We start from the raw sequence: 13064 nt of genomic DNA, 5'->3' as shown, positions 1-13064 counted from the left end.
AAGTCCCCGCCCGTGTCCTGGAAAGGTCTTGCGCAATGGCTCGAAAAAATACAAATAAACGTAAAGCGGTTACGCTGTGGAAACGGAGCTGCGCCTTGTCTTCCCCCCTGCCTGTTTCTCGGGAACAGTCCGCACCCTTCACTCCAAAGGCAGCGGGTTCCTCGGAATTTCAGTTATTCAGTGAGGGCGCAGAGGAAGAATCGTTGGACTTCCCCTTTCCATGAAACTGTAGTGATTATCATTGAAAAGTCTGAACCAAAAATCAGTAAATAGGTCTGTTATTACTCTCTTGTACCATCAAAAGAGTAAAAGATACGAAATGGAAATGGGCCGGTCACACGGCAAGAAGAACTGATGGCAGGTGGCCCAAAGATGGATCCTACAGGATAAAAAACATCCCTTTGCAGTGGATAAACAATGGCTCTGATGAGGATGAGGATGGCCTTATAAATGGTTATTTACCATTAGCGTCTCCTTTTTTGGCCCTGTAATTTCCTCTGGGCACAATAGCTGAAAATAGGTTCCACGTTTTTTTATGCATGTGAAATGGGAAACTTCTGAATGGCATCTTCAAGGATTGCCATGAGATTTTATGTAATTGAAGAAGCAACCTCCAGTATTAAAAATCCAGCCTCACCCTCTTTGCTAATCCGATCACCAAAGGGTAATCAGTTCTGCATAAAAATTGATAGGCTGGGATCGGTGGGTAGTGGGTCAGGCAGGTACACTCCGCTGGGATCTTACCGATGTTGTAAAAACTTGAGCAGAGCACAAAATAGGCCAGGAGAACATTTAAAAAGCCATCCTGAGCTCCTAAGCCAGTGGAAACATGACAATGTCTTTCTTCTCTGTGACTGGTATGGTTCGTGTGTGTGCTCTCTCTCTCTCTCCCTCTCCTCTCTCTCTCTCTCACACACACAGAGACACAAGAAAGAACGCTTGGTAAGTAAAATAATACGATACACATTCACTCTATAAGGGAGATGGATACTCTCTAAAGATGGAGAGAGAGAGAGATTGTAATACTGTACTATAACATGTACACTATAGCTATTTTAACCTGCTAGGCTAGGGTAAAAATGATCTAGCAAGATCATTAATAGAAGTGAGAAGCCACCATATAAAATGGAGGAGGAGACCTCATGCTTCTAGACCAGGGGTGTCAAACCTGCGCCCCAGATGTGTCACACGCTGGCCATGCCAATCCCCCATTTTAGCGAAGGAGGAAAAAGTCACGATACGTCATGTGACGACGTGACGATGTGACGATGCAAGTTTGATACCCCTGTTCTAGACCAAAAAGGATACATTTGGGTTTTGTCAATACTTCTAATCTCCTAGCAAAGGTTTTTGTTCGAACCAACTTTCCCAGTTAAAAGACACATTGCTCAGTATGGGTAGTCCTTGACTTACAACCATAATTGAGCCCAAAATTTCTGTTACTAAGTAAAACAGTTAAGTGAATTTGGCCCCACTTTATGACTTTTCTTCCCACCATTGGTAAGTGAATCGCCGTGGTTTTTAAGTTAGTAACATGGTTGTTAAGTGAATCTGGCTTCCCCATTGACTTTGCATTCAGAAGGCCGCAAAGGGCAATCCGATGGTCCTGGGACACTGCCAACCACTGTAAATATGAGTCGGTTGCCGAGCGTCCAAACTTTGATCACGTGGCCATAGGGATGCTTAAATGGTCATGTGAAAAACTGTCTTAAGTCACTTTTTTCCAGTGCTGGTGTAACTTCGAACAGTCACTAAATAAACTGTTGTAAGTTGAGGACTACCTGTGCTTACCAATATGAGCAGAAGCATAATTAAGAATTGGTTGGATTCACACATGTTCAATCTACATCACAGATTAAAGTGGGTGTGTGAATCTAGCCATATTACCTGACATAACAACGATTTAAAATTTCTATGCTACCCAACACCCAGAAATTCTGGGTGATTTATATCCTCTTGTTCTTTACTCTTTATCTGCCACAACTAATCTCGATAAACTCATGCAGGTACAAACTTTGGGTGCTTGTTTGTTTTTTTAAAATTTCTGGGTTGGAATTAATTTGATGCTGAAGTCTTGTATTTTGTTTTTGAGTTGCGTGCCAAAATTGCCTGTGCCCTCAAGCACCCTTTGCTTGCCAAATACTCCCTAGTCCAGTGTTTCCCAACCTTATCAACAGTTAAGATGTGTGCACTTCAACTCCCAGAATTCCCCAGCCAGCAGCAATGTCACTGTGACAGCTCTTAGACAGATCTAACCTTTGTTCATGTAAACAATATCACCACTTTGATCCTATTTTTATCACTACCACCATCAGCATCTTTCAAACGCTATTAGGGTTGAGGAGCAAAAGCTTACTTTGCAAGCTTCAGGGATTTAAAAAGAAATTTAAATCACTGGATGCAAATGCAGACTGGGCCCATATAGATTAATGCCTCAGACAACCCTGAGAGAGAAATGGAGGAAAATCTCCAGTCACAAAAAAATAAGCTCTGGGAAACAAGAAGGTCAGTTTGGAGTTGTAGCCTTAGTCTTTCTTTCCACTTCAGCGGCGAGAGCAGGAGGGAAACCAATTCCTCATACCTGTTGAAAATTCCTTGCTTGACATTTTCTGGGCAAGACCCACAGCTGTGCGTCCAAAGAGCAAGTTACTCAATCTTGACTGTCTTTTTCCTGGGGTGGATGGAAGGCATGAGGAAAAGGCTTGGGAAGGACCCATTGCTTCTCTGTGTGGGTCCTGCTGCAAAGCAAGCCCAACAGGATTCCTTGCATTGGAGTCATTTGGTTGCACCTGTGGGTAGCCAAGCCTGAAGAACAAGGTCCCAGCTCAGGATTAGTTTCTGACTGAGGCAGGAGGTCTTGCTGAGAGACACATGTGGAACCTTTGCTGCGTCTGCTCTGGCCTCAACATTCCCTTCCACTAGTTGGGTACTGATTCACAACTACTCCTTGAACTGACTTTGCTCTTATTCATTTTGGGGGGGTGGGGTGGGGGGTTAACATGCTGTGCTCAGTCCAGGCCTATCCACAGCAGGAGAACAGCTGTGTCCTTCTGTGACAGGAGCAGCACTTCTTAAAGAGTCAGCTAATTGATGGTAATTACCTGGTTCACAATTTGCGCTAAATCAGGGGTCTCTAACCTTGGCCACTTTGCTGGCTGAGGAATTCTGGGAGTGGAAGTCCACAAGTCTTAAAAGAGGCCAAGGTTGGAGACCCCTGTGCTAAATTATCTTGTGATTTACTGGTTTTGGTTTAGCTGCATGGACTGGGATGCAATAAAGGGCGGATTCTGTGTTTACTACCACCCAGGCTGCCATATCTGCATAAAGGCCTTCTATGAGATGCCAAGAAAGGTTGAGGACAGCACAAACGACCCAACCTTAAGGCACAGAAGAACCCCTTCCAAAGCTTTGAGTAGCGCTCACAAAGTACCTTAAAAACGGTCCAAATTGCCATTTTTTTTATAGAAAAGGCCACGTAAAGGGGAAAATATCACTTAATTTTAATTTATAGCATCAATTTAAAAGGAAAGATGTAGCTCAGGTTACCTTACACTTTTCAGTCCAGTCTTGTAGGGAGGGAAATGTTTTTCCCAGGTGTAGTATAAATCTTGGATATGCCCTCCTTCCCTAAACTGTGTCCTCCAGATTATTTTATATCACTGATGGTTGGGAATTATGGGAAATGACCACATTGATGAAGAACATCCAATGGACTGATGGAAAGATCGGAGTCTTAAAAGGCTCACTTCTTAAAACCTAGCAAGTTGGTCTAGTCAGAGTATTATCCTAATATCTTCTTGCTGTCTGTTACATTCAATTGTTATAGCCTTCTTCTCAAAGCAAAATTGATGCCAGGTCAGTTTAATAAAGTTTGATCTACAACCGGAAATCCAGCTCTTAGCATCTACCAAAAGGTGTTCCCTGGGCCTCCAAGTAGGTATTGTTGGGGAAGTAATCTCAGGTCAGCAGTCATAACTTATGGGAGAGGTGGAGTTGATCCATTAATGGCATTCATGTACTTTTGGGTATTCATCCAACCTACTGAACTTTAATCACATGGACTAGGTTTATATAATATACTATGCTAAAATGTGGCTGGCAAGTTTCTGGTTCAGTGAACTGCACAAATATAGCCAGCATTGGATTGAACAAGACTGATGCTGTCACATCAGTAGCAGCACTATAAGTTTCCATTTCCTTCCTAGGAACTGCCTAAGTCAGTGGTTTCCAAACTTTTTACTCGAAACCATTTATCAGAAAGTCTTTGAGGAACAATCATATGTCCCTTCCTTCAGCACCACTGTAACTTCAGCAGTTGAGTAGACCGTTGGAACTAGGTTTCCCTTTATTATCAGAACACATCTTTGAGGGATCTTGATGTCATTTCAACAAATTATCATTGGTAAATTCATTGGTTTTTGTCTTAATAGGAATACTTTGGGAGATTTTCAAATATATATTTTTTAGTATGCATGTCAGTCTTTAAACCGATTTAAATATCCTTGTTGTGACATGTTTGTTGGTTGTCACCAAAGAAAACCACTTTTACTCAATTATGAATGATTTACCCAGATCTTGGAAGCACTGATCTCTTTCCTTTTCCCCACCCCCAACGTCCTTAGACATGAATAGAATGTGGCTACCATCCTCCCCCCACTTTGCTTATTTCTGAATTATTCCAATGTTGGAAGCAGCGGCATCTTCGTCTAATATCTCCGGAGATGTCAAAAGGAGTGTCAGAGGACATACATTACAGGATCCCCTGCCCCCTCAAAAAAGGATCTCTGCTAACCAAGTTGCAGTGCAAACCCTCCGCAAATGGTAGAAAGTACCAGACTCAGAAAAGTGAGGTAGGATAATGTACTAGCAACATCTACATCACTGAAATATATAGATCTCCTGGGGACTTTGAGAGAAAAGCATAGATTTTTGGGGTGGGGTGGGGGAATCATCCAGGATAATCTAACTTATCAAGTATTTTACATCTGACATCATGCTGTCTGATCTACAAGATGCAACAGGAACTGGTACCATCCGGGTATTATTTTTATTGCTTTTCTATTTACTAAGCTTCATGCAAACAATGTAAGACGTAACTAGCAGTCAGATAAATGATTTCTGCCCACTTCCTCTTTTGTTGGTTTTCTGCTTGTAGTTATTTACAGGGAAGCATTTCCCTCAACACAGCAGCCAAGGCATATTGAAAGGGCTTTTTATTCTGTCATCTTGGCATGCCTGGGTTTCTTTCTGGTCCAAATATGGATCAGTCCAACATACATCCTTAGCGTGTTAACCCTCCATCTGCCTGCCTTTGGTATGCTCCAAAAACATTGGGCTACAACTCTTATCATCCCATCACTATAACTGCATTTATATTTGGAAGCCAAAATAATTCAAAATCACTTTTCATTGACCAAAATTGCTCCTGCCTCACTGGAAAGCAACAGGGCTTATTTCGAGCCCTGACCCAACACAGCTCTTTCATTCTTAGTTTCAACAGCTCCAGTACTACTTCCAAATAATTCCTCTTTTTGGCCGCAGCTTGGACTTGATGTGACAAAAAGCCAGCGGAAAGTGGCTTCAAACCTACCACTTTGTTATTGTGGTTTCTCTCTTAATATTTTCTGGTAAAAGTAGATTGTGACTATCCGACCAGGATTCTCCAACTCTGGACAACTTAAGCAGTTGCGCTGATGTAGTGCCCTCAAATCTATCAGTGCAAGCAGAGTTGAGAAGGGAATTGGCATTAGCAGAGAGGAGATTGACTGCTACTTATCAGCTATCTCCCCAGTTCAATACACAAACATGGAAAAGGAAATACCAATCCCTGACTGCCACATGTCAATTAAAAACCTGTTCTCCCTCAGAGGTGATAGCAGAGCAGGTCATAGAAACCTTCAAGATCTCATCAAGAGACCAGCAGCAGCCTGTTAGGTGACAAAGAGGGCAGGCAAGGAATGAGGCCCAGATGCAAACAACAGATCAACAGGAGATGAGATCTGTCTTTTCCTCCCTGGTAGAGACTGAAATCCTGCATGCAAAGATGGCTTTCAGTATCCACCTTCAAGTCTATCGTGCTGCTTAGGATCTCAATTTGTTGCAAAGGAACCATGACTAATGGTACTGAGCATGGATATCCTCCACTGAATGCACCTCAAAACCATTTGATTGGTCCTATTAGATCAAAGTCACATGTACACGATTTTCTTCTGCTGAGACTGATCTCACAGAAAGTGTGTTTTTGATCATGGGACCTTCATTACTGGATGGGCAGTCCTTGGGTGGAGCACATGACCCAGTGGAGAGGGAGCCACGTGGCATTTTCATTTCAGCAGGTAAACAATGGCTTCCCCATTGTTTCTACTTGGGTGACTTAAAGAACTGTCCATCGAGGGTCCCTAGAAAAGCACCAGACTCATCGTCAAATGGTGCTTTTTCAACCAGATTCATCAACCAACCATAACCCCTCATTGGCAACAGAATAGGTTTCTGGAAAGCAGAAAACTCAACTGAGCATTTGAGAAATAGCAGCATAAATATTTGCTTCTTGTAGACCAGGGCTGTCAAACTCCCGGCCTGCGGGCCAGATGCCTCACACGCTGGCCACGCCCACGCCCGGTTTAGCAAAGGGAGGGGAGAAAGGTCCCGATACGTCACGTGACACCGCCATGAGTTTGACACCCCTGCTGTAGACTGTAAGAGCACCCATCTCATCTTTTCCAAATTCAGTTCCTCCTTCCCCCTCCTCCAATGCAGAGAGAAGCTCATCATCCACGGTGCACAAGCAAAAAAATTGAAGAAGAAAAAAACAATGAGAGAGAAAAGAGCGTGCAGGAGGTCAACTCTGCCTATATTTTTATTTCAGGCACCAAATACCACTTTTAGACCAGCCATCCGTGGAGTCTCCAGGATCCATCTTCTAAAGCAGCAGATGACTCCCCTCCCCACTTTTCAAAGATGTCTCTTTGAAGCGTCAGAGAGCAACAAATGGGGGGGCAGGAATGTCAGCGTCTCTCCTGTCCCTCCAGGAATTTGGGACTCAGCATGAAGACGCCAAGAGGAGCTGAGCACATGGCTTCTTTACATCGGAGTGTAAAGAAACACTTGTTCAGACCAAGGCTTGGACAGCTAAATGGCCGCAATAGGTAGATTATAACTACATATGTAGTGAGGAAGACACCACCCCTGGAAAAGGTAAGATTGCCAGAAATACTTCCTTCCTTGGCTTTTTCATTTCGTTTCATTTCGTTTTAAACTTTCAAGCCAGTCCATCAACAGTCCAGGACCCAGGAGATGCCCCCCCGTTTGAACCAGCCCTTAGTGTGGGAGTCAAAGTCTATTTTTGCCCCCGGAGAGCTTTTGGCGTGCCTCCATGTTAGCTGCAGCCTCCATCGCGTTATTTTCTGTCCAGAGTCCATTTGGTTCCCCGTTTCTTTTCCTCTCAGCGTTACCCCTCAAGGCAGACCTGCTCAGGGGGAAGGTCCTGACCCTGGCTGGAGAGCGGTGCCCCCTCTCCCTCTGCTGCTGCTGCTAGGCACAGGGAGAATCGAAAAGGCAGCAGCAGGAGGGACCAAGGCCAACGAAGCAGAGCCAGGAGAGCAGCTAGACCAGAGAGCTGGACCAACCCATTGGCGATGGTGGAAGAGGGGGTGCCTGCCGGGTGGTCAAGAGCCACAAGTGGAAAAAAAAAAAAGAAGAGGTGGGTGGGAAGAGAAAAGGGAGGCTATTGCACTGAGTGAAAAAGGAAGGACAGCATCTTACAGATAAGAGGGAAGGGGGAGTTTTCTTTGGAGGAAGGCAGAATGATTTCAAATGGCTGCAGATTTAGGACCTGCTTTGCTGAAAAAGTTTCCCTCAGGGCAGGGAATGTGGCTGAAAGAGCAAAGAAACAAGTGGTGTCCTATCAGCTCCTCTTCTCCTTGCCCCCAAAGTACACGATTCCCCCGCAGCCTCCAGGGTGAGGGAAACCAGCAGGCCGCACAGTGGCATTTTCCTTCTATTGAGGCTCTCTCTCTCCACACCCTTTAAAGCCAACGTCCGTTCTCCTCCCCTTCTCTCCCCCCATCGCCCGCAGGCAAGCTCTACCTCTCCAATCCAAGGGAAGGGGTCTCTCTCGAGGACCAGTTCAATTCCTGTTTCTTTCTTTTTTTTTTTTAATAATGAAAAAACGGCAGATGAAGGGGAAGCCCAGCATGCCCCAGTCTGTGAGTGTTTCAGCTCCTTGTGGAAGAGATCCTGTCCCTCTCTTGCACCGGTCTGTTTCTCAGCACACCAGAGGGGGGGAAGAGTCTTCTGTGGAGAGCCAAAAGTGGGGAGCAAAGGGGGCAATGGAAGGAGCCTTGATCAGCAGCGGTGGAGGAGGGGAGGGGTCCCAAGTGTTATCATCCTTCCTGCCAAAAACATGCACCGAAGGGGTGTCAGGAGAGCGCAAGAGCCGGGCATCGGGCATCAACTCTTGTCAGAACCACTGTCTCTGTGCAGGGCACCTTTCTTCATGCTTTCCAAGTACTCCTGTTGCGAGACGGCCAGCACCGAGGCCAGGATCTCATCGTCATCCCAGTCGCTCAGACCTGGCCAAAGACAGTCAAAGGAGGGGAGAGAGCAGAATGAGGGAATCGTGCCTATCGAATAAGCTCGGCTCTGCCTCTACCGGCACGGTCCGTGCTCAAGGATGGGAAACGGGGTACTTCTTCCAATCCTGCTCTGTACTGCCCACGTCACCTGTTCTCTTGATTCTCCGGGCCACCGTCCTCTTTCACACCCAGAGTCAGTTTAATTCCCCTGCCACAAATCCATTCCCACTAGCCCATGTAATGCTCTGAACAGGGCTGCGGAGACCTTGCGCGTTTAACCCCTTGTAAGCTTTCCCGGGTGCATTTCTACAGAGCCCATATGGACCCTGTGCTGCTGAATTTGGGCGAGATTCCCACCCTTCCCGTTTTTTTTAATTGGGTAAATTCTAAAAACAAGTGTGCTGCTCTAATGGAAATTAGAACGCCCTTATTTTGACTATATTCTTTTTTTCCTATACCAGAAAGAAAAACAAACAGGCAAGTGATCATCATCACGCTGTGCATAAATAAATATTAAGATCTGGTTGCCCTGGAAACCTGTGTGGCCGCAGCTACTAGACAACGTCACCTTGTGTAAAAGCCAGCTGTTTCGTAGAGCAGTTTAAACCTTTACATCCAGTCCACAAGATTAAAGATCAAAGGTTGGGAGCATTTTAACACGTGAGGTTCTGTAGAGTGAAACTAAAGAGACGGACTATAACACTGGCATGGCTTTCAGCTCCAGAAGGCATTGCTTTTGAAAGGTATGAAAGCTGAAAACCAGCTAATCCCAGATTCCAGCCATGCCTGCAGGACAAAATGAGGGCGCTTACCGAACGCTGTGGGCGACATCTGTTGCATTATTGCCCGGCACTCCAGAGCTGGATACAATGAAACTAAGGGTGGGGTTACTCGCCCGCCGCCTGCAGACAGCTGGCTGCTTGTACCTGTGAGAGGTGGAAACTGCAAATGAAAACTTTGCATTGCAGGATTCAGAACTGAGTGACCTATTGCAGACGGTGATCTGAAGACTTGGAAGTTTACATAAGTGCAACTTTCTTTAGACAAATGCCAACAATTATTTTCCGTTGAAAAGATCTACATTTCTTGGGAATGCAAAATGTCTGTCACTATTTTGCAAGGCAGAAATTAGCCTTGATAAAACAATCCACAAGGCAAGATAAGATTCCTAAGAATTTCAACTTTTTTTTAAAAAAAAAAAGGGGGGGGCGGTGTAGCTACCAATCCTAATGTAACGCACAAGGGTTAAAAAAACAGTGTGGATTCTGTGGAACATGACACATAAATTATGACCTAACTTCATCATCCATTTACTATTCTCTCTGCAATAGAATCATTCAAGATGCCATTTAAACTCTGGGTAGATGGGTTGCAGTGGTTGATTTTTCCACCCCCTAGGCCAGAAAACAAAGATAAAATTCTGATTAGGATATCCCTTCCCAACAATGGCACTTCAGCAGAACATGGATACGAAGGTCTGCCTTTGGGGGAAAAAAAGCCTCCTTTCTAACTACTAGGTATTAAGCTATTTGCGTCTCTGGGTTGTTCTGCTCTTCTGAATTGCCTTCTTTTAGTTTGTAATTCTGCAAAGCTAAATCTTATGTTAAAGTTATCTGTGCTTAAGAATTGGATATTTGGGCCAAAAAGGGCATTATCTCTGACTTTTTGTTTGTGTAGACTTTAACACACTATTATATTTTCATTAATATAGTTTCTCAAAGAGCTCTATTAAAAAGTGTCTGGCAAGTTCCCGAATGTATGAAAAAATAAGCTCTCTCATCTTCACTCCTGCTCTCATCAGATTATCATCTATTTTCTCCGAACTGCATGGTCAGAATTCAAAACTGGCTGGGAAGGATGAAGCTATGAAGGAAGAAAGCACAGTGCTCTTCCAGTCACCCTTTGCACCTTCATCCAGTCTCTGTAAGTTAAGATATATTGTAGTTTGTTTAGTAGCATCTGTAGTATGGTTTTAATACTATTGCACAAGTAACTTGGTTCCTGGATGAAAACCCAGGGCAACTACTTCCTATGTAGGCAGGAACTGACATGTTGCATAACCATCCCTGTCTTATGGCTGACAATTAAAAATACATAGAAGCCTTGTTCTCCCCGCATCCCCCCAAAAATCTTGCAGGTGTTTTGTTATACTGAAATGATGTGCTGGCACTTGGCTGTCCTGTGTCTCAAGGAAAAGTCAACTTCCCAATTCATTTAGCAATCTTTTCACGTAATGGTCTGAGTGCCTCATGCCAGAAACATTAAGTGTCCGAAAACTTATGGTATGAAGAATTTAGGGATATCGCACGACAATACTGCAGTCTTATAATATGTAGTAACCCAGGGAGATCCCAGACATTTCTGTAAACTGGGAGGTCCCGGGCCTTGTCTAAGGATGCTGTAAGAGTCACGCTGCCAGACACTGCCCTATAATGTCCCAAATGCTACAAGAGAGAATATTATAGGGCAGCGTCTGGCAGCGTGACTCTTATAGCATTATATCCCAATCCACAGAATTATCTTACAGCATTACACCCCAATCCACAGAACACTCACCTGGAGCACAGGGCGAGGGGGGTTTGGTAAGTGCTAGGGCTGCAGTGCTTCCAGGAGAAGGGGGCTTGGCAGCACTCAGCTCATTGTGCAGGTCGGGATGTTCTGGGGAAGAAGCTGAACTGCGCTGGCGTGGGGAACGGCCACTCCATTCTTCCAAACCGCTCGCTGCGGCCGCCGTGGCAGAGCTGCAAGTAGCACTGGCTTTGCGGGGCTGAGGGAAGAAGAGCAAGGGTACCCGTCAGGGGGCTAGGGCCTTTTTGAAAATTTCCGTGGCCAAAAAGGGCTAGTTATACTCATGCCCGTGCCCGCAGTCCTGCAGGGACCCCGAGGTATCCCGACAGCTCTTATTTGCCTCCCTGTACCAAGAAAAGAAAGCCAAACCTGTCTGGCCTGCTTTTCCTGGTCACGCAGCCACTGCAAATAAGACTCTCTGGCAACCTGTTCTTCGATGGCCTCATTGGTGGCTTCCCAGTCAGTCGCTCGCTTTTTATCCTCCAGCATCTGCTGCTCGATCCAGGACTCCTCTGAGGTCTTGATGGCATTCTTCATCAAGGACTGCTCTGCATACTACAAGGAGCAAAAGGAGATTTAGCAAGCCCATCGCAGTCCCAATAACCCGAAGCCTTTTCTCTCTCTCTTCCTCTCTTGAACAGAGAAGCTTCAAAATGTGAATATCCCTCCAAATACCAGCACTGGGGCAGAATGGGAAGCATTTTCCCGGTGGTCACCTAGGGAGAACAGACAACAGACAGGTGCTCAGTTTCTCCCCGGCACAGGGAAGAGATGGGTTAAATCACTGTAAACAATATAGAAACAGCCTTGGAGAATGGTTGCTTTGCTAGAACTAGGAGGGAGACCAGAGGTAGTCTCTTAGTAGCTGAGGGGCCAGGCCGGGAAAAGTTTCTATTATCATGGCAACTTGAAGATATGTGGATTTCCAGAATTCCCCAGCTGAGAGGATGTGCTAAGAGCTGCTTGGCCAGGTGGTTACTTGAGAAACGTACAGAGATATCAGGATGACTACAGTAGTAGGCCATGAATTGAACAGATTCCCTTGTCCCTACAGGATGTGGGACCTCCGACCTATGCACTATAGCAGTGTGTGTTTCCCAACCTTGATGACTTTTAAGATGTGTGGACTGGCTGATGCATGTGTGAACATGCTGGCTGTGGAATTCCGGGAGTTGAAGTCCACGCATCTTAAAGCTGCCTAGGCTGAAAAATACTGCACTACACCTTAAAAAGAGCTATCTGTTTTAAAATGTATTTTTGAAGACAGATAAAGTAGGGTCAAATTATGTTTTATCAAATGTGACAAAGATCTATTGGAGCAACCGTTTTATACTTTGGGAAAGAGGTGTGTGTGTTAAAGCTCCCCCAAATTTGGGGGGTAGGCCTCTTCTCCAGCATCCTTCACTCCAAATGTGGCCATGAACATATACACTGCTCAAAAAAATAAAGGGAACACAAAAATAAGACAACCTAGATCTGAATGAATGAAATATTCTTATTAAATAGTTTGTTCATTACATAGTTGAATGTGCTGACAACAAAATCACACAAAAATCATCAATGGAAATCAAATTTAGCAACCCATGGAGGTCTGGATTTGGAGTTACACTCAAAATTAAAGTGGAAAAAACACTACAGGCTGATCCAACTTTGATGTAATGTCCTTAAAACAAGTCAAAATGAGGCTCAGTTGTCTGTGTGGCCTCCACGTGCCTGTATGACCTCCTTACAATGCCTGGGCATGCTCCTGATGAGGTGGTGGATGGTCTCCTGAGGGATCTCCTCCCACACCTGGACTAAAGCATCCCCCAACTCCTGGACAGTTCGTGTGTGCAACATGGCGTTGGTGGATGGAGCGAGACATGATGTCCCAGATGTCTCAACTGGGCGGCCAGTCCATAGCATCAATGCCTTCATCTTGCA

The 13064-nt window shown here is 44.9% G+C and overlaps 1 protein-coding gene across 3 annotated transcripts in view; it reads right to left on the bottom strand.

Annotated features, from left to right (window-relative positions):
- Positions 1-6838: 6838 nt before the first annotated feature.
- OTUD5 (OTU deubiquitinase 5) overlaps positions 6839-13064 on the bottom strand; it is a 61663-nt gene continuing 55437 nt past the window's right edge. For all 3 annotated transcript variants that reach the window (XM_026711325.2, XM_026711324.2, XM_087925686.1), the window contains exons 6-9: positions 11511-11696; positions 11130-11340; positions 9386-9499; positions 6839-8570 (exon numbers count right to left, since the gene is read on the bottom strand). In XM_026711325.2, coding sequence (XP_026567110.1) covers positions 8449-8570; positions 9386-9499; positions 11130-11340; positions 11511-11696 — 633 coding nt within the window. In that variant the 3' untranslated portion in view covers positions 6839-8448. The remainder of the gene's footprint in view (positions 8571-9385; positions 9500-11129; positions 11341-11510; positions 11697-13064) is intronic.

Source organism: Pseudonaja textilis, chromosome 2 (assembly GCF_049901715.1).
Source record: "Pseudonaja textilis isolate UNSWEBS1 chromosome 2, rPseTex1.2, whole genome shotgun sequence".
In the NCBI taxonomy this organism is placed as follows: domain Eukaryota; kingdom Metazoa; phylum Chordata; class Lepidosauria; order Squamata; family Elapidae; genus Pseudonaja; species Pseudonaja textilis.
Note: the sequence above shows the minus strand (reverse complement) of the source record. Positions and strands in the feature narration are given on the sequence as shown.